The 20,802-nt window shown below is 34.4% G+C and overlaps 1 protein-coding gene and 1 long non-coding RNA gene across 3 annotated transcripts; both read left to right on the top strand.

Annotated features, from left to right (window-relative positions):
* The first annotated feature begins 2,313 nt into the window (after positions 1-2,313).
* Positions 2,314-3,722, top strand: LOC130464244 (uncharacterized). Its single transcript, XR_008924620.1, has 3 exons — positions 2,314-2,482; positions 3,269-3,348; positions 3,474-3,722. It is a non-coding gene; the product is annotated as an uncharacterized lncRNA (long non-coding RNA).
* Positions 3,723-6,259: 2,537 nt separating this feature from the next.
* Positions 6,260-18,818, top strand: LOC110801568 (probable ethylene response sensor 1). 2 transcript variants are annotated; one of them, XM_022006924.2, is made up of 9 exons: positions 6,260-6,516; positions 8,218-8,345; positions 8,450-9,007; positions 9,204-9,280; positions 15,277-16,199; positions 17,144-17,512; positions 17,603-17,869; positions 18,159-18,271; positions 18,426-18,818. In XM_022006924.2, the coding sequence occupies exons 5-9, from the start codon at positions 15,300-15,302 to the stop codon at positions 18,535-18,537; spliced, it is 1,761 nt and encodes a 586-aa protein (XP_021862616.1). In that variant the 5' UTR covers positions 6,260-6,516; positions 8,218-8,345; positions 8,450-9,007; positions 9,204-9,280; positions 15,277-15,299; the 3' UTR covers positions 18,538-18,818. The 2 variants fall into 2 exon arrangements, with proteins under 2 accessions (XP_021862616.1, XP_021862615.1); XM_022006923.2 differs by having other exon boundaries at positions 6,286-6,516; positions 18,153-18,271.
* Positions 18,819-20,802: the final 1,984 nt, after the last annotated feature.

Raw genomic sequence — 20,802 nt, 5'->3', positions numbered from 1 at the left:
TATTTGACACACTTCCCGGAAATATTAAGTTTTAATAGTTGTAATATATAGAATCTTAGTGCATACGGAGTGTAATTTAAACATTTTAACTATAATATTAAGTTTTTTTTAAAAGTGGTAAGCGTTAAAGATAAGGTTTTGAACGCTCAATAAATTATACATTCGTCAACACAATATAGCTGTAAATCTGACAATCGTCCTACAATAAAATAATTACGGAGTACTCCCTCCGTCCCGGAATACTTGACCTGTTTTCCTTATCGGGCCGTCCCTTAATACTTGACCTGTTTCTAAAAATGGAAATGTTCTAACAATATTATATTATTTCTCACTCTACCCCTATTAACCCACCTACCCCCTACTCCATACAAAAAATAATTAAAAATTCAACCCCTACTCTCTCCCAACCCCACATCTTAACACATTTCCCACTAACTACATTAAAATAATACCCCACTATCAACTACTACCTATTAAATTAAATAAGTCAATTCAAGTATCTTAAACTCTGTGCCGGTCAAACCGGGTCGAGTATTCCGGGACGGAGGGAGTATCATATTTCATAAAAAAATACGTAAACCTTCTAATTACGTATAGTAATAATCGATTATAATACAAAACTCCGTATATTCTAAAATTATTATTTGACCGGCTATATTGTTTAATCCGTATAAAATATTTTTCCCCCTAAAGCTAATGTATAATTAATAAATATCGAAAGTACATATTGATTGAATCATCTAATATGAAATTTTCGTTATACTACGTTTACATATTTCATATGCTTAATAAATTTGATCAAAATAATGATTAAATATATTTTTCATTATTGATATACCGATTTGACTAAATATTTCCAAAATAATTTTGAACAAATTATTATTATGTGATATCTATTATTGTCCTATTATGTTATCCAATATTTTCTCCATACATAAACCATTTATAGAAAACGATATAAAAATAAAATAAAATAAAGTATGTATATATTAGGAAATAGGTTTTTGGCAAGGAAAAATTGCACTAGAAATTAAGTGACATGTGTCATTCATGGTATCTGTTTTAGTATAAGGTAACAGATATATTTATATTCATGGGGGTAAATTTCTTAATTTAAACGTACTACTAAGTACTAAATTAACATGTTTTGAATGTACTCAATACATCTAGATAATAGAGTAAAAGAATTATACCGAATATACTTCAATATCACAATATTCACAACTATATGACAATGATTTGTTTCATACATGAATGAAAGTATTTTAACATATTTTATCATTTCATTTTGTAATTTCTGAATATTTTAAATGGGAAATAACTTCAATAATTTTTAGTTTAATTTTTATGAAGTATTTTTTTGGGGCTTACTATTTACCGTCCCATATTACTCAAAACCGCCCCATTCATTTACCCTTATACCCTTCTTTATTTACCCCCTCCTTCAACATATACCCTCCCCAAATCCAACCACCACCGCTGGCCACCACCTCCGGCCACCATCGCCGGCCACTACTATCAAGTCGTAGGCGACAAAATGCCCGAATCTTCACAAGAGTTTTTTTTTTTTTCCGGATTTTTTTTAGAAACTTATGCATTTTTAGCTTGTACCATGATTCAAGCTTATGAATTTTAAGCTTGTACCATGGTATAGACTTATGAGTTTTAAGCTTTGACCATTGTATTGACTTATGCAGTTTAAGCTTGTACCATGGAAGAAGCTAAAAATTCATAAGCATGTATGTACCATGGTACAAGCTAAACATTCATAAGTCTATATTATTTAAGATTTTGATTTATTGTTGCATTTGATTTAATGTAATCGGAAAAAAAATAGATTTATGAATTTTTAGCTCCTTCCATGGTATGGACTTATAAATTTTAAGCTCATTCCATGGTACAAGCTTAAATTGCATAAGTCAATAGCATGGTCGAAGCTAAAAACTCATAAGTCTGTACCATGGTACAAGCTTAAAATACATAAGCCTGTACCATGGTACAAGCTAAAAATACATAAGTTTCTAAAAAGAAATCGGACAAAAAAAAACTCTTGTGAAGACGTGATGGTGGTGGCCGGAGGTAGTGGCCGACGATGGTGGCCGGAGGTGGTGGGGTGGTGTGAGAGAATTGGAAAGTAAGATTAAGTAAGGGTATTAATGAAAAATAGTGTGGCGGTTTTGAGTAATCAATCGGTCTTGTGCGCAACAGGTGCACGTTAATATTAACGTACACCACAGTTTTACACGTGCGAACCTTTTTCACCCAATTCCTTCCCTTTCCTTCCTTTCACGCAATCAAGAGGAGAAAGAAAAAAGAAAATAAGAACCGAAAAAACCAGAGGAGAGATAAAGAGAGAAATTCGATTAAGCGATCGAATGGCGATGCAACAATGGAGAATCGAATATCTGCAAATGTGAAGGAGAAAACGCGAAAAAAATTCGGCGAATGGGAGCTTCTCCTCATGCGATTGATAATCGTGTAGGTATGTATTCAACCTCTTTGAATTTAATTTTTTTTTAATAGATTGAGGAATTTAGGTATATATTCAAAATCCTTGGATTTAGTTATTGTTCTGCTAGATTGGTAGTGAAAAATTCGTTGATCTATTCGTATGTCAGGTTGATTTGATTTTGATTGATTTTCTAAGTAGTTGTTGTCTTGATTCTGATTATTTTATTAAATTTGTGGCTGTGAGGATCGTTGTTTCTGGTCTTACTCTTTCTGATGTTTTGGTTTTGGTGATCTGATATTCTGTTTTGGTCTGATGATCTGATGATATTGCTAAACTGCATTGAGGAGATGACTGAGTAACAAGTAAGGCAGCTTCACTTTGATCTCGGGTCGTTTAATGAAAGGGTGTACAGTAAATTCATTGCGGCAACCTCACTTTGATATTCTCCTCTTGTTAGTTGTTACCATATCTTCTAAGAGTTACTAGGGAATTGCTGGTTTGTTTATTTGATAATCTGCAATTTAAAAGATTTGTTGAGGGATTATCAACATTGGCTCTTGTTTAAAAGGCTTGAATTAGTTGTTTCCTTCAAATGGATTTCATGATGTTGGTGGTGGTTTGTAGGAGATAATTTTTTGTACCTATGATTTGACCTCATATGTTGAACACTTTGCTCCTTGTTATGATCTATATCTGTCTGAGAGTTACAGCAGTCCGATTTGAATTGGTTTTATCCCGTTGTTGTTAGCACTGTGGTTACTTATTCTTTGCAAGTGTTGCAAGCCTGAGCTCAAAGTTCTGTTCTGAATTGCTTAGAAATGATGCGGGTGTACGTTGCAGCAGCTACCACTAGTGATTTCAGCACTTGATGCATATATGGGAAATGGCTTACATAGGTATTGTATCTCATGATTTTTATACCAAAATTTCAGTGAAAATTAGTTAATTCCTTTTAAATAGGTCATTGGTTGCTAACCCTCATCTTGTTGGTTTGAATGTATGCAACATTCCTCATTTAAAGACTGTGACTCAACTTCTCACATACATGGAAAGCTCCCAGCTCAAGTCATCCTCTCAACTTATTCCCTCTGAACAGGTAAGTCACTTTGACCCCCTTTCCCCTTGGTAACCACAAATGAAATTAGTCTTGTATCATGTTTTAGAATTGCTTCATCACTTTTGGTCTGGAATTATGCTGCTGGGTTTGGCTTCGATATCCATACATGCCTTTGTCTAATGAATGAAATTCGTCTTTTCTCAAAGATTTGTTTATCAGCTTGTATACTTCTAGAGCATTGATGCCATTTCTTTCAAAAAGTGTATCAAAAAGTTTTAAAACCTAGGTGGAGAAAGCATCAAAGCAAAAGAACGCACTCCTAGTTTTACATTGTGTGTTTTCAATATTGTAAGCCTATTAGCTCAACTGGTCGAGCACCGTGCAACTTGCGCGGAGATGTAGGTTCAAATCCTACATAGGCTATTGGTTTTATTTAAAAAGTAAGTCGGTATTTTGGGTAACTTTTACCAATTTAGGGATGACTTAAATTATATTGTTAGTCATTTCTCGGTATATCAAAACACAACCCAATAGTATGTAGGCTATATGGGACTTGAACCCACACCATGTACATAAATGCACATTGCTCTACCATTTGAGCTAATAGCCTTAGTGTTTAAACATTTGCATACTGAGTAGACTGGTACAAAACTTTTCTTAACTTTTAACAATTTTCATAACTTTAACCTATAAAACTACAACTTTAACACAGAAAAGTACAATGGTGTGAAATAAAAAGAATGCATGACTCACATTAGCTGAAGAAAAGTAAAAATATAAAAGTCGGACTTTTAGCAGTTAAAGTTAAGTTATTAAAAGTAAAAGTTAGGTTTGAGATGACAAAAGACTGTCTTAACTTTTAGAACAATTTTCATAACTTTAACCTGCAGAACTACAACTTTAACACATAAAACTACATGGTGGTGAATAAAAAGATTGCACGACTTACATTAGCTGAATAAAGGTAAAAATGTAAAACTAAAGACTTTTAGCATTTAAAGTCAAAAGTTAAGTTTGAGATGACGGAAGACTGTCTTAACTTTTAGAACAATTTCTTTAACTTTAACCTACAGAACTACAACTTTAACACAGAAAACTACAATGTCTGCAATGAATAGATTGGATGACTTAGAGTAGCCGAAGAAAGGTAGAAATATAAAAGTCAGACTTTTAGTAGTTAAAGTTAAGTTATTAAAAGTAAAAGTTAGGTTTGAGATGACGGAAGACTGTCTTAACTTTTAGAACAATTTTCATAACTTTAACCTAAACACTACAACTTTAACACATAAAACTACAATGTGTGCATTCAATAGATTGGATGACTCAGAGTAGTTGAATAAATGTAGAAATATAAAAGTCACACTTTTAGCAGTTAAAGTTAAATTATTAAAAGTAAAAGTTAGGTTTGAGATGACGGAAGACTGTCTTAACTTTTAGAACAATTTCTTTAACTTTAACCTACAAAACTACAACTTTAACACAGAAAACTACAATGTCTGCAATAAATAGATTGGATGACTCACAGTAGCTGAAGAAAGGTAGAAATATAAAAGTCAGACTTTTAGCAGTTAAAGTTAAGTTATTAAAAATAAAAGTTAGGTTTGAGACGATGGAAGACTGTCTTAACTTTTAGAACAATTTCTATAACTTTAACCTACAGAACCACAACTTTAACACATAACATTACAAAGTGTAGAATAAAACCGATTGTATGACTCACATTAGCTGAATAAAGGTAAAAATGTAAACAGATTGCATGTTCAGGTATAACATGTCAAGTTTGAAAGCCCTTAAGTGTAAAGGTGTTATAGTCGATAATGCTCTATTTGTAAAATAGTTTTCATATCAGGAAGGAGAAATACTCCAAAAAGGACCTCCCATCAACAACTCAAACGTTAGCTTAGAAAACAATCACAAATTAGACAATTGAAATCCACAACTAGAAAACATCGATTTGCTGCTAGAGCTCCTCTTACGGATCAAATCAGTCATGAGTTTAGTTTTGTTTGCAATTGCTTCATAGTTACTCCCTAGGGCTTCGACAAAACCTTATGAAAATAACTGGATACTCCATAGCATCTACAGAGTAATTCATAAATCCAAGCTTTGTCTTCTGTTCTGGTTATAATACCATCGTGAAATCACAATATGAAGTCCCAATGAGTACTATATCCGGTGTGTTATTTAACTTCAGAACAATCAGTATTTTTAAAACAAAATCTCAACATAATTCGAATAATAAAATCCTAAAAATCGCAACAATCGATCAAACCTATTAGAAAACCTAAATCAAAACATAACATTGAAAAATTATGCACAATGAAGAACAATCGCAAAGAATCAAGTAGAAACCCTAAAATATGAAAACATAAATATCAAAAAACGAAAAGACGAAGTAAACTAACCTTGAAGAACAATCTAGGTAAACGAAGCCAGATCGCATAAGAAATTGCGAAGAAATTGCAGAAGAATGCAAGAGATTCGATCGCATAAGAGAGAGAGGAGAGAAAACAGGGGAACATGGTTGAAGAGAGAGAAAGAGCGAACGACAGAGAAGCGTTCTTGATTTTGCGAAATAAAAGAATTAAAAAAAAAAGTTCGACTCACGCGTGTGAGTTTTTGCGGGTTGTCTAAAATGGGCTTGGTGTACAATAATTTATTGTACACCTATTGTAAACAAGATTTTGTGTTGACTAATATGGGGCGGTTTTTATTATGGGTTTTACGGCAGGAAACTTGGACTGGACTGTGGACTGTCATAACCGTATATAGCACTCATGAGTCACGAGTCACGAGTCACGAGTCAGGCCAGATCGCCAACCAACCACCTCAAGCCAAATTTGAATAAAACGCTTCTCTGGAAAAACGTCTGTGTTGAAAAAGAGATGGTAGCTCCAGAAAATCGTATGGCAAAACTTCCGCGCTTTTTTCTCATGTTCGTGAATGCTTCACCCTTTTTCCACCATTGAAAAGCGACACAGAACTTCAACAGGTTCATCAAACATCAGTAAGTTAATTCAACCAACTATAAATTCTTTATTCTTGCTCTTTCTCGCACTAATTTATTCAAATTTATGTAATATCTTCCCATTAATTTGTTCAAATTATCAAATTCTTTCAGATTTTACTCCTTCCATTTCTCAATTGACCTATTCAAGTGCGCAAACATGATAAGGATTTGTTAATATTTGCATTGTTTTTATAGTTTGATTTATAATTTTGCATTAGCTCATTGAATAATGGTGATGAGGAATGTTGGAAGTAATCACAAAGAATTGAATAAAAAATCAATTTTTTTAAGGTTTTTGGTAAACATGATGATTTCCTGGTGAAAGCAAAATTGTATAATAAAATGGAGCGACTATTGTTTTTCCGTGTTCGTTTTCATAGATAGAACAAGAGTTGAGTCATGAGACTGATGAATTCATGAGTGTAGATATTGCAGAACTTTTCCGTACTTTACACACAGTTAGGTAGTTAGGTGGAGCCGAGTACTAATCAACTGCGACTTACGAGTTATTTATACATGACGCCTCTAATGGCCAAATATCTGGAATTGATGCTTGTATATCTCTAGACTTTGGGGATATAAGATGAGCAATGCGAAAGCATAGAAGAAGCCTTTTGCTGTAGTGGTACATTACCAGGCGTCATACACTTGCGTGTTCTTATTCTAGTACATGCTCTATGTTTGTTGTTTCAGCGTGTATTTATAGCACGTTAAGTGAGCATGCGTGGTTTTGTAGGAAATGCTGGGAAAGGAGGGGGGGTTCAAGCGTAAACTACCTTGTCTCTGCTGTTGCAAGAGTTTTTTTGCTTTCAATATATGATTTGTAAGCCATAGGTTCACTTCAAGTAACTATTGCTTAATGACACATTTGATTGAGTCACTATGATCGTAAACTGTAATGCGAAGTATTACCCAATACTCCATGTGTTCTAAAATGTTTGCCTTGGTTCCCATTTGGCCATTTCTTCTTGGTTAGGATTCTTTCTTTTTATGCCTCTCTTCGAGTCTTCCCCATTAAAGAAAAAGAAAATTAGCTATCTCTCCTTCCATTAGAGTTAGAGAGAGATAGAGCTCATGGGAGCAACTCCTTGGTTTTCCCTCACATACCCTCCAAAGAGAAAACTAAAAAGAACAGTGGGAGTATAACTTGGTTAAAGAAAAATAAATTATGCATATCTTTGTGAAGGAAATAAGCATTAAGGATTTGAAGCTTCTGTGGAAAAGAAGGTATTCAAGAAGCCTTTTAAGTTTTAATTGTTGTTCTGCAAAAGTGTGCCTTTGAATTGCTCGATTCATTTACACATTGTCCTTGGAAGTACTCAATGACTCTATAAGCAACCCTCACTTCCCCTGTTTAAGTAAAGCTTATTTGCAAATTTTTCCAGGTGTTGTAACTTCTGTTGCTGCATCATTTTTGGTGTATTAGTTGTCATTGCCCAAATGTGGTAAAGGGAACCACATTTCAGTCTTTATGGAACTTGATTAGACAAACTTGAAATTCTACCTATCATTGTATTTTTTTTTTTTTTTTTTGGGGGAGGTAATTCTCAACACTCAACAAAGGCAAAAGTAACAGATCTGCAAGCCTGAGCTTTCCTTGAACATCGTAGCTAGGTAGTTTATGCAAAATTGCAAACCAACCTAGGTTTGCTCAAGTCATTGATTCTAAGTTGCCAATACTTCATTCATAATGTTCAGGTTAGGGGCTCGTTTGGGATGAACAGCTTAAGTGCAATTTTTTTGGCGGGTGATCTTCTGTCCATGTATCAAGCGCCATGTCATGGCCCTATTGGGGACAAAAAGAGGCTATTTTTTCTACAGAAAAGGTTAGTGCTGGAATTCTATTATGATAATATAGAGTATCTTCTTCTGTCATTATGTTTCTAGTTTGGAAGGTCCAATTTCTGACGTTAAAAAGCAACCTGATCAGACTGGACTAGAGCGAAGTGGCCTGATATTGAAGTGTCAGTCAGTCTCAGTCCCTTGGGTATCAGATCGTTATTCTCACCAGGATGTTAGAAGCCAGTGAGAAGCAAAAGTCTTAAGCATATAAAGCTCATTGAAGATGCTATGAATGACAAGAGGAATGTTGCTGATGATTACATGAACTCAGTAACTTACAAACTAAATATAACTTCTGGCGAAACAGGTGGTCCAGTTTATTTAAAATGTTGGATTCGACCACCATGAAATTGGAAAAGGAAACATGAACCCCGGTCTTATTGAAGCAGAAAGCTGAAGAATACAAAGCTTCAGCAGAAATAGCTTCTCTCAAGTCTAGAGGCAGCGCCGATGAAGCAAGTCTGGGTGAACGAGCCAAGTCCACAAAAGAAGAAGCTAAGGGATGGTGAAGGAAGTATGATATTGCTGCTAGGGAGGTGAAATCAGCCTTTGGAAAGGAAGCTTTTGTGCAAAAATGTACAACCAGAATATGCACTAAAGGGAAGATAGGCTAAGAGTTAATTTTGCTAAGACTTTGACTGAAAAGGTCTGAGTTACCCTGCCTTTTTCAATTTATATTTCCTAACAATTCTTCTGTCAATGTTCTGGTTTTTTAATGCTCTAAGAGAGAGGTGCATTCATTGACGCCTTCACTCATTGTCATGAAACTCTCTGTAAGGATATATAAAGGGGCATCTTTAAATGATTTATATCTATTTATCTGTTAATTATTTAAATTGCAGGACCAGGGGCTTTAGGACAAGGTTGTAAAGATGGACCAGGCTTTGCAATAGTTGACAACTTTTAGCTAGTAATGGAGGTGAGTTTATATGGACTTAAGGATTGCTCTATTAACTAGTCTTCAGATTTTCCTTATTGTGTTATTGTAGAAAATGTTGTGCAATGATAGATCCCAGCATTCAGTAAATAACGGTTATAATTGGGTAAAGATAACAGAATAATTGCAAGGATTTGCAACTCATGCACTATTGATATGCTCTACTTTTAGTAATTTGAAGTTTGACATTCTTGTTCTCTTGTTTATCACAACTAGTACTTCCTCTATTCTCTTTTGATTGCAACATTACTTTATTTTGGCTAATGGTTCTCTCTAGCTCTCTCCTCATCACACGGGTCCCTCTTCTTATATGTCTCCTCTCTTAAAAAAGTGTGCATTCTCCCATGTCGCAAACAAGAAAAAAATGGAAGAAATATATTGTTTGTGAATGGTGACGGACCTAATGACTTGGGAGTTATTATCATTCTCCAGTAAGTTCATCATCAAAATAAACTTTAACAATAAATAGAGGAGGATTTGAGTTGAGGGAGAAGGAAACTCTTAGTATCATCGTCCACTATTGATTGATTGTGTTTGCAATGTGCTGAAAGTATAAGATTCTCATAAATTCAGCTCACTTTTACCTACTTCCTCCATTTCTTATTAACTGACAAGTTTTTGGCACTATTCAATTAGCTAATTTGACTTCCTTTTGTGAGTTAAACTTAAGCAAAAACTAGTGATGTGTGTGTGTGTGTGGGGGGGGTGGGGGTAGCTAGATTCACCGCATTGTATACTTTTCGAATATCAACTTTTTTTATAATGTTTGCTTATTCATAGTTGAAGATATTATTGTCTAAAATCATGCATGGGAAAACGTGCTTAATGAAATGTGTCAACTAAAATGAAAAGGAGGAAGTAGTTCGCAAGTACGATATTGGGTACAAGTGCACAATTTGCTACCAAGCATTGTTAAGTTACGCCAAATTGTACCATATTCACCTATATAAATTCGCCTTGTTCAGTTTGCTGGTTGTGGGAGATTAGGGAATTGGGTAACTATGACTCAGCTCTTCGACTAAGGCTCTTTTTTTTCCATTTATTTTTCGAGTAGATAAGACAATCCTAGTTAAGATAAAACAGCCTTATATTAACTAAATAATTCCTTAAAACCTATGCTTTGTACCCTTGTCAGTACCCATAATTCCTTCAACTCCTCATTTAGTCTAAGTACCAATGTCAGTTACGTGACACTTTAATTTTCATCCAAACACCTCAATTGTCTTGATTTATTTAAAATAAAAAAGAAGTGTAATAATAGAGAAGTAAAGGGAATGATGGAAAATTATCTGAAACTAGTCTCACAAATGGACTTGAAATCACAATACAAACAAGTTTTAGCAAACAAGTCAACCTGAAATATGTTTATTTGTAATGCGATAAATACATGCAAAATTCTTATAAAATCAGGAATATGTTTCATTAGTGTCATTCCAAACCCGTGCCGTAGTTCTAATCCTCATGTCCAGAATTTTGAATATTGGCATCTGTAACAATCGCTTATATATACCCATATCCGGTATTATTTGAGTTTGTGTAACATAGAACTAAAAGGATCATAATTAAGAAATTGATAAATAAAAAAAGCTGGCAAACCAGGGGTAATATCAGCACATTGCACTTGTGGAATCGTGATAACTGTTATGAATTAACATGTATGACAACAGAAATTAAAAGTAGAGGAACAAGATTTTGATTGATAGAATGGCATCAGGACAAGTTTTCGAGTGTCTGGATTCACTCCCAAGAGCTAAACAAAACTAAATGACACTTCAAGTATTTTGGATGCTTTTCTCTTTGCCTACACTGCCTTATTATAGCAATTATGAGTCTCTTTCCCCTCTAACCAACCAACTACCTTCCTCTTTAAGCTACCCTTAACCAACTAATTATGCAATAACTAAACTACCCCTCGCTATTACAATAACACCTACAATATTTGACTATGCCCTTTAAAGTTTTAACGCTTCACCTTAAGTTTCACCTGACCGTGCTCTCTTCATCAAAAGCGTAAAATCAATACCACATATAGAAGAATAGAAACATAGTAGAGACACAACAAAGGAATATGACCTATGAAAACAATTAAAGGTTAGGATATAGGACAAACTCAAGAGTCGAAATTCCGTTATGGTCTAATTCGGATCGGTATACCGGGACTCACTTCACTCCTATTGAGCAAAGAAAAGTTGGCATAAATTCTCATATGTTGCACACTCACTTTGTTTTGGATCTTTTTACTTATTTATCATTTTATACTTCCATGATCAATTTATCTTGTAGGCTCTTCTAATTAATTGATTCCATTTAGGATTTTTTTTAATGTAGTATTAATTATAGTAATGTAATAAACTTCAAAAGGTTGAAAGTCGCTTAAATTCTAAGGAAATGTTTTTTCTTTAAATGATAGTAGCCTATACCTCATTTCTCCACATAGAATTCTAGTTGTTGTTGCAAATTGGACTTGGAGAAACGGTGGTCTTTGTAAAAGTGTTACTTGGATAGTCCTGTAGTTGTTTGATTTTTTAGTTTTGTCATATTTATTTATTCTATAAATTTATTAGGGTGTAATTATATTTTTTAAATGAGTTGAAAAGATCCATTTAATTCAAACTACGAAGTATAACAACTTGAAGTGAAAAAAGAAAATATAATTATAATAAAAGTATGAATAAAATGATCCAGGTATTAAAATGGATTAAGTAAAAGAAGATAGATTTTATGATATTTTGAAGTATTTTTGTTAGTTATAAAGTTTCAAATTAGGAGAGTAAAACCTTTAAAATATGGGCACTGGATTTTAGGTCTGGTGTAAAAATGACTAAGAATATTATTTTTTTGAAATGTGGCCAATTCAAAATGGTGTTGGAAAAAAACGGATTGAAAAGGAAAAATATATTTAGTAGTTATAGCCCATGTATGTGGTTCTCTTCTTAAGAAGGTATGCAATTTCTTATAAACGTTTGATCACGATAACGGTTGTAGTGGATAACACGGATGGTTTGCGGTTGTTGGAGTGTAAACTTGCAATAAGCTCAAAGCCTTTACAAAGTGATTGCGATACGGTGATGCGGCTGGAGCTTGTGATATAATTCCCACTCAAAGTGTGTTCTACTGTTCTCTACACAGAAGTCATTGTAGTTGTGAATTGAACTTAGGTAGCCCTTATTTAAAATCAATTGAATTTAACTAATACGAACTTGGACTTAACTCCTCTTTCCCGGAATAACAAGATCAGAACTAATTGTAGTTGTGAATTGAACTTAGGTAGCCTTATTTAAAATTACTCGAATTTAACTTATCTGAACTTGGACCTAACTTATCTTTCCCGGAATAAGGGAAAGAAAAGGCGAGGAGAACAAAGCCTAGAACTTCGTTAAAGCTTTCCATGGAGTGAGATTAAAAAAACATTCCTTTGGTCAATGTCGCATTAGTCACAACCATGTCATTTGTACAAGTTCCTTAAATTATTACTCTTTCTTTATAGGAGCATTCTCACATATAAGGTATTATGTAGCACATATGAGGTTCCTATTGGTAGTTCTCAATTTCCAACCATCCTAAAGTTCTTGAAATAGAACCTAGTATTCTACAAGTAGTGAGCCTCTGTAACATAGCCCTATTCATGTAAGATGATTTGAATGGCCAATTTGTGCTTAAACATGCTCTTCTTTTACAAAAATGCGAAGGGATTGTTAATAATTTTATGTGAACAATTTCTATTTCATTTGATAACATATTTTGAACTCCAATAAAATGTATGATTATATGATGTTTTTTTCAAAAGTCATGTAGTGTGTAATCATATGACTTTTATAACCTGAGTTTAAGTCCCTAAAAAAGTTGTTGTATCTTTGTTTGTGGTCCATGGAAATTATTTTTGTAAAATTATATGATTGGAGTTTTTCAGGGGATTTGTTCCAATCTAGTGTTATATGTTTCTATATTCCTTGAAATTTTTACCTAATAGGTTTAAACTGTTATGGAAAGATATACAGGAGATTTAGACCGAAGACCATGGGTATTATTTTATTAAGTTGAAGAACAAATAATTTAATATGTGAATAGGCATATTAGAAAACTCATCTTAATCTAACCATGGTCATCAATATATGAGATTGAACAGTTGCACTTCCTTCGCTATTATTGATATTGTATAGCTATCCTGGGATATTGAAGTTCTTTGATAAGAAGTCTAGCCTTGTTTGTGCATCACCATCTGATCTTCTTGTTTGTAAGTATGCATGCTTCCTTTTCTACTGTTTTCTGTTATCACGTCTAACATATATATGTTTCAGTCTGTATCTTCATTGATTAATCAACCAAGTTTCATACTCAGAGAATAAATAATAATTGTTTACTGGTAACCTTTCATGCCCAAACTCGCCTATGCATATCAATGTATTTTGAAATTTGCTATGCGCTAGTTCAAACACGGTTGAATTAAGGCTGCATACATTTGCCAGTGGTTGGAAGGATTGATATTGGGTCATTGCTGTTATTATTGAAGTATGTGTTTATATTCAATTGTACCATCCCGTATAGTGTCTGATATTGATTTATCCCTATGTGTTATTTTCATGCATATTATCTGAGTGGATTCTTTACAATGACTATCTGCTTTCCTTTTATAATATAATCTGGATTCATGATTATACCAGTTAACCACTGTAATTATTGCTTCATGCTTGGATGGTATGATTTTTTTTAAAGAGGAATATGAGTTATCTAGATTTGTATGAAGCCAGTCATTAAGGACTGTGATCAACAAATTATGATTGGACTAGGTGTTGGCGTCTTGGAAGTGAAATTTATGGAGAATGAGCTCTCTTTATGTTTGTAAGGTTTTGTGAGGTGAAAATAGTGAATGGAAACTCTAATGTTTCGTGTATGGAGTATGGAGTGGGCTATTCAAACTTTGGAAAATGTCATATTCAGAAAATGGAGAGAAATTTGCATCTGCTTGATTGGTGTAAAAAGATGTGGGATTGGAAGCCTTCAGGATGATGAATAGCCCACTCCATACTGCATCTGCTTGATTCGTGTAAAATGATTTTAGTGCTGGTTTCCTGATTTGATATTCTTACTGTGGCTCCAAATCTTTTTACTTTGAATTGGTCAGTACATCTGGGCGGATGGGGAAAAAATAATTTTTTTTGTGTTTGAGGTTATGCTGAACTTGTGATAGTGAGATAGTGATATCATACTTCATGATGGCAGATTAGGAAGATCAAAATTCCTTAAGATTTCACCTAATTTTGTTAAATGGATAACAATTCTAACTAGTTTTTCATGGCTGAGAATTTTATTGGAACCTATCTTAATGAAAACTCAAAAGGTTGCTCAGTTCAGAAATGAACATGGTTTCTTGTCTGGATTGGATTACTTTCTCTGATAATTTCATGGCATACTCATTCTCATACCTCCTAGGTGGATGTAAATGATAGTTCAAATACAAATAAAGAAACACATTTAACTTAGCAGTGATATGGATTACCATGGATGTGCATGGGACATTTCTAGTAAAATTACGTACAAACTCATTACCATTTCCCTGGTTCGTAACCTTGTACGTGTATAAATCTTTGACGATTTTTTTGTGGAAAGATCAAGGAATTAGGATCTGACAGTAAGGTCCTATTTCACTCTGAAATGGTTAAGGCCTCAGGATTTGACAGAAAAGTAAAGGTCTCCACCCCCTCTCTTTACCTGTTGTCAAAAATCCTTCCATGAAACTAAAATTTCCCCTGTAAAATTCTAGATTAAGTTAACCAACCGAGCTGTGAGTTGTGACCATACCCATTGTCATTATATTTTAGCTTTAGTTACATTATTAGTTATCCCTTCATAAAGAATTTGATTAATTTCTCATTTAACATAACCTTTGAGTCCATGTCATCTTTTTCTTTATGGTAATTTTTTCCCTTCTTGTGGATATTGTGAACACTTGTTAATCCCAAAGTCCTACTATTTTTCAGGTTCATCGAGGCCTTTTGTGGCAATGGATTTTTGTAATTGCATTGGTGAACGGTCAACTGATAACTTTGTGGTGAAACTTCAGCATTATTCTGATGCATTAACAGCTTTTGCACATTTTATCATTCCCCTGGCGCTTATCTATTTCATCTGGTGGCATGGAATTTTCCCTTACAAATTGGAGATCATCTACTTTGTAACATTCTCCATTCTCTGTGGGGTAAGATATTTGACAGACATGTGGAGATATTCCAAGTTCTCAGAAACTTTTGCTTCAGTGATAACGAATGTGCAACTTTGTGCTGCTGTAGCATCATGGTTGACAGTTGTGGTTTTGTATTTTGTGATGCCAAAGCTACTAAGTCTAAGAGAAAATGAACATCTTCTGAAGAATAGGGTTGAAGTTCTCAGTAGACAAAAGAGCCTTATGCTTCGTGAAGTAGCAACAAGACGATCCATTGTAAGCTTAATAGATGATATTCGAAGCACCCTCGATGGGGAATGCGTTGTTAAGTCGACTGTTGTTGGGCTGGGACAGATTTTTGACTTGCAGGAATGTTCATTTTGGTTCCCGTCGCAGACTAATAAGACCCTGCGGCTTTCTCACTCTCTTAACCACTTAGTTTCTGTTGGTTCTGCTGTCCCTATGAGCCTTCCCGTGGTTGCTGAAATCTTTAATACTATTGGAGCTGTGAGGATACCACATACCTGTCCCTTGGTGAGGGCGAATAGGTCAAAGTGTACCAAGAGAGCCATGAATTTTGAGGCTGTGGCCATTAGAGTACCCCTTTCATTCACTGAATCTGATGACTCATCTAATGCGTGTGCAATTAACTGTGCAGCGATGGTTCTGGTTCTCCTTTCGGATAATATCAGGAAGTTCCATGAGTATGACCTGGAATTTCTGGCAACTGTTGCAGAACAGGTTGATATTTTCCCTCTCTTACTTTTTCTGTGTACTTGTAACATGTTTTTACTATTTACTGCTAGTGCTACGTACTACGTAGTTAATAAAATTGTGCAGCAGACTGCTTAGTTTCCTAAGCATTTCATAGGTTTCAAATGTCCATTCACTGATTCTCATTTTGGAACCATGGTACTTCACTCATTTAAGTTTCTATTTGGTCTTGCTTCTGTAATTTCAACTGCAAGTGGATAGCTATTTTCTATTAGAGATTAAGTCAATTACAGAAGCGTGGAACTTTTGAGAGTTTTTAAATAGGCACTTATTACTATTCATTGCCTGCTTAGAATTCCTCTGATCCCCAAAGAGATATGTCCAATATACAGGCATGCTTGTGTTTGTGCTTTCACATTTGATATTTAAGGTTTATGCTATTGAAATATTCTGGTAAGATACCTGTCTCTTTTTTTGTAACTAGATTTTCCTCCACCACAAACCCCGGTTAAATTTAGGCATGATATATCTAATCCTTTATTTCAAATGTGTGTAAATGATATGATCAATTTTTCATTTCTTCAACGTATAATCTCTTCCTTCCGAGCTTTGTTTGATCATGCACTGGTCTGTATTTCATTGCTTTCCTTGTCAAAAGTTGGTGAATGGGGGAGTATATTGGTATCAGACTCCTAAACCATTAGATTCTCTTGTTAGTATGTGTAATGATATAATTACCTTAGAAATTCTTGTTGGCTCATAAGCATAAAATACAGTCAACAATGTGTCTGAGTATAAGTGCTAATAGCAGCCCACCATTCCACAATCTATGTTTTCTATTTCCATCAGACACTCCACATTCCACCGTATTTCCACGTATCATGGCTTCGATCTTTCTTGTGGATCCGGAAATATGACACCAGAGTATTTGATTATGGGCTTCTAATTTCTCAATTCTTCTCCAAGTATAGGTATCTGTTGCACTTGGTCATGCTTCAGCTATTGAAGAATCTATATTGGCTTGTGATCATTTTAAGAAGCAAAACTCTTGTATGGAGGTGGTTTTACGGGACAGAGAGATAGCTCTACAGGATTTCAATGATTCAAAGAGTGGTATCTTTAATCAGATGGAAGTACCTGTTTGTGCAATGATTAGCTTGTCATCTTTTCTTCTAGAAACTACATTGACATTTCAGCAGAGGGCAATGGCAGAAATGATATTAAGAAGTACTGGTTCTGTAGAAACACTATTGCAAAATAAGAGGGAGCTTTCTGAACTTCAAGATGGTATGCTTGTGTTAAATCTTAGGACCTTCAACCTTTTTGATTGCATAAATGAGGTATCGTATTGAAACTACGATTTTGGCATTAATGTTTGCTGAATGCCTCTACTCCAGTAAAATTTAATGCAATTAATGATTTTGTTGCAGGTTGTTAACATGATAAAGCCTGCAGCAGCAGTGAAAAAGTTAACACTCTCTCTTGCTTTAGCCCCTGATTTACCTGTCAAAGCTGCTGGAGACCAAATAAGGCTAATGGAAGTTATTTTGATTGTCATTGGTAATGCTGTGAAATTCACTAAGGAGGGCCATATATCAGTCACAGCATCTGTGATCAAACCCAAAACTCGTAGAGCTTGGCGGCCTTCTACGTTCCATTTGGTTTCTAGTGACTCCCATTTTTACTTAAGAGTACAGGTACTTATTTTTAAAATCAGGGCATATGTGAAATGACATTTTTCTTTAATAGTCTTGCGTTTGTGTGGAGTTTACATCTTGCTCCTTTCTAGTAGCGAATTTTATGTTGGGAAGATAAATCATTGCAAATCTTGAACTCTGTCTAGGAATGTCCTTTAACATGATCAACCTTCTTAACTAAATACTGCAGGACTCGAAAGTTCCTACTTTAATGTTGTATTTTACCATAGTTAGAAGCGTCTTTAGTTGTGTGACTGGTGTGCTGAATGCTAATATATCTAAGATGCAGGTTGAAGATTCTGGTTGTGGGATTGACCCACAAGATATACCAACCCTGTTTCATCCTCCACGCATTTCAAATCGACAACGGAGTACCAGACTTGGGCTTCCCATTTGCAAACGGTATCGTCTTCAAACATGAATTTCTCTCCATGATATATTTGGGTTTACTACCTTGATGAAACGTTACGGGGGGTTTTATCACTCTATGTGATGTCATAGATCTTTATTAATAAGCTCTTACGATCCTTTTTAACTCAACTTATTATGAATTCAGGTTAGTTGAGCTCATGAACGGTCGTATTTGGGTTGAGAGTGATGGTTTAGGCAAAGGTTGCACAGCTACTATCATCGTGAAACTTGGAGTGTTTAAGTCAATTGGACCATGATCTTGTCATGGATTTTCACAAATTGACGAACTACTTGGAAACACTACAAGTTTATGGCTTAATAGGCATTCCACATTTTGTATCAGATCACATTATTTTTGACAAATTTTATGTATGATTGAAACTTTCTTATACTTCTTCTGTTTAGTAATTGTACATAAGTTAATTACTTCCATGTCCTTTGTTCGGTAAGGGTACAAATCCTAATACTTATAAAGCTTCATACTTCCATTACTATTAATGTGCTGCCTCCATTTCGAAATAATAGGGACAGTTTAACTTTTGACACTGTTCATAAATTTCAATCTGACCATCATTTGTGATTTATGGTTAAGGACAAATATAGTCGTGGGGGATCTTGTTTGATTCGTCTCGATATGTATTTTCATAATATCAACTTTTTATAATTTTTACGAATACAAAATTATAGATATTAATGTCCAAACATTTACATTAGCAAGCGTGAAAAGGTAAACTGTCCCTATTATTTCAAAACAGAGGGAGTAAAAGTGAAAGGAATGGAATAACCTCAATTTTGGCCTATTTTCGATTTGTTTTCTTATTCTTAATAATAGTACACGGACCATTTTACCCTAAGTCATTCAACTTCCACGAATGTCCATTGCTTTCTCTGTGCAAAATCTGCCCCGCTCTTTTGAGCCCTGCTCCATCGTCTCCCCTTCCTTCCTCCCCTTCCATCGTCTCTTTCACTTTCCTCTCCTTCCATTAAGCCATTCTCTACATTTTCTCTCTCCTCTAACATCTGTTTCTTTGATTGTTATTGTAGCACCTACAATCCTTATGTTCAGGTTTTTATCCAACTTCTCTCTTCATTTTCTTGCTTTTGATTTTTGTGATTTTCATGATGATCTTTAATTTGTGTTCCATCTTCTTTGATTTCTTCCATTTTTTGTTGGATTTTATTATTGTTCCAACTTTTTTTTTGTGCTTGTTGGATTTAATTAGTGTTCTTCCTGAGAAGATGGAGAGAGTTTGTAATTACTGGGTTCAAGGGAAGTGTAGCTATAGTGGTAATTGCGAATTGTTGCATTCTTGGTCTGTATTTTTTGCAGTACTATATATTCCTTCTAACCTTTTGATTTTCGATTTCAATTCTACTTTTGCCGCACAAAAGTGAATGCTCGGAATCTCAGATCACATAATGACTTTCAGAAACTCGACCAGAAGCAACAACGGTGGTCGATGGTGGTTACAGTGCTGCAGATGGTCAAAGGGGTCAATTTCTCAATCAATTTCTTCTTCATTTTTTTTTAATTTTTTGTTGTTCCCTGAACTTGATATGTTTAATTTCTCTAAACTTTGATGGGTTTCTTACTTAATTCCAAAACCAAGGGGTTTTCAACATAATTGGTTTTTATTTGGTTGATTTATGTGTAATTGTAACAACATATGATCAAGTTGAATCTATACTAATTTTCTGGAAAACCTAGATTTTTCTAGCTTTTGTCTTAATAATTTTATTTTCCTAAGCTTATTGGTTTATTAATAGTAATGTGCTAAATCTTGATGATACGTGAAATTCATGCTTGCTATTAACAAGTTTATTTTGTTGTTCATGTGATTTAATGATGTTGGGTTTAAAATATGTCCTCTTTGTGAAATTAGATGACCGCAGTTTTAATTGTTACTGTAGTTGCTAATGCTTGGTAATACAATTTCGATATTTAGCGAATTGAATGTTGAGAGATGTGCTTGAAACTAGGGGTATTGGCACTTTGAGCTATATGTTGAGAAATGATTAGTGGGGAAAGCTGGATTGAAATGCTTGTTTTCTGTGCTACTCATGGGTTTAATGCCTTCTCCTGTTGCTTGATTGTTTCTTTTACTACGAATTGTGTTTATTGTGTTGAAGAAATTAGAGATGATATCAGTTTGAGTGTTTGATCATGGTTTAGAAATTTAAAATCATTGGTACTCTTGGGGTATGTGTTCTTTTGTGAGATTAGACGACTGTAATTTTAAATATTAGTTTCTAATTCTTTGGTAATGCGATATTGCAAAATTGAACGTTGAGAGATGTGCTCGAAATCAGACTTTCGACACCTCTTCATATCACATTTGCTCGAACTTTTGGGTAATCCGTTCTCCCGTCTTCTTTTGCAACCATGTGATTGTATTTATTTTCATTTTTCACGGATTTCTTGCTAATTTACGTATTCTTTTACATCATTTATCTTGATCTTCTTCTGGGTTGTTGTGCGTATTCATTTTTTATTTCTTGGTGCAGGATTATTCAACGGTAAG

The sequence above is a fragment of the Spinacia oleracea genome, chromosome 6 (genome assembly GCF_020520425.1).
Source record: "Spinacia oleracea cultivar Varoflay chromosome 6, BTI_SOV_V1, whole genome shotgun sequence".
In the NCBI taxonomy this organism is placed as follows: Eukaryota; Viridiplantae; Streptophyta; class Magnoliopsida; order Caryophyllales; family Amaranthaceae; genus Spinacia; species Spinacia oleracea.
The sequence above is the reverse complement of the archived record's forward strand: the minus strand, read 5'-3'. Positions and strand labels throughout refer to the sequence as shown.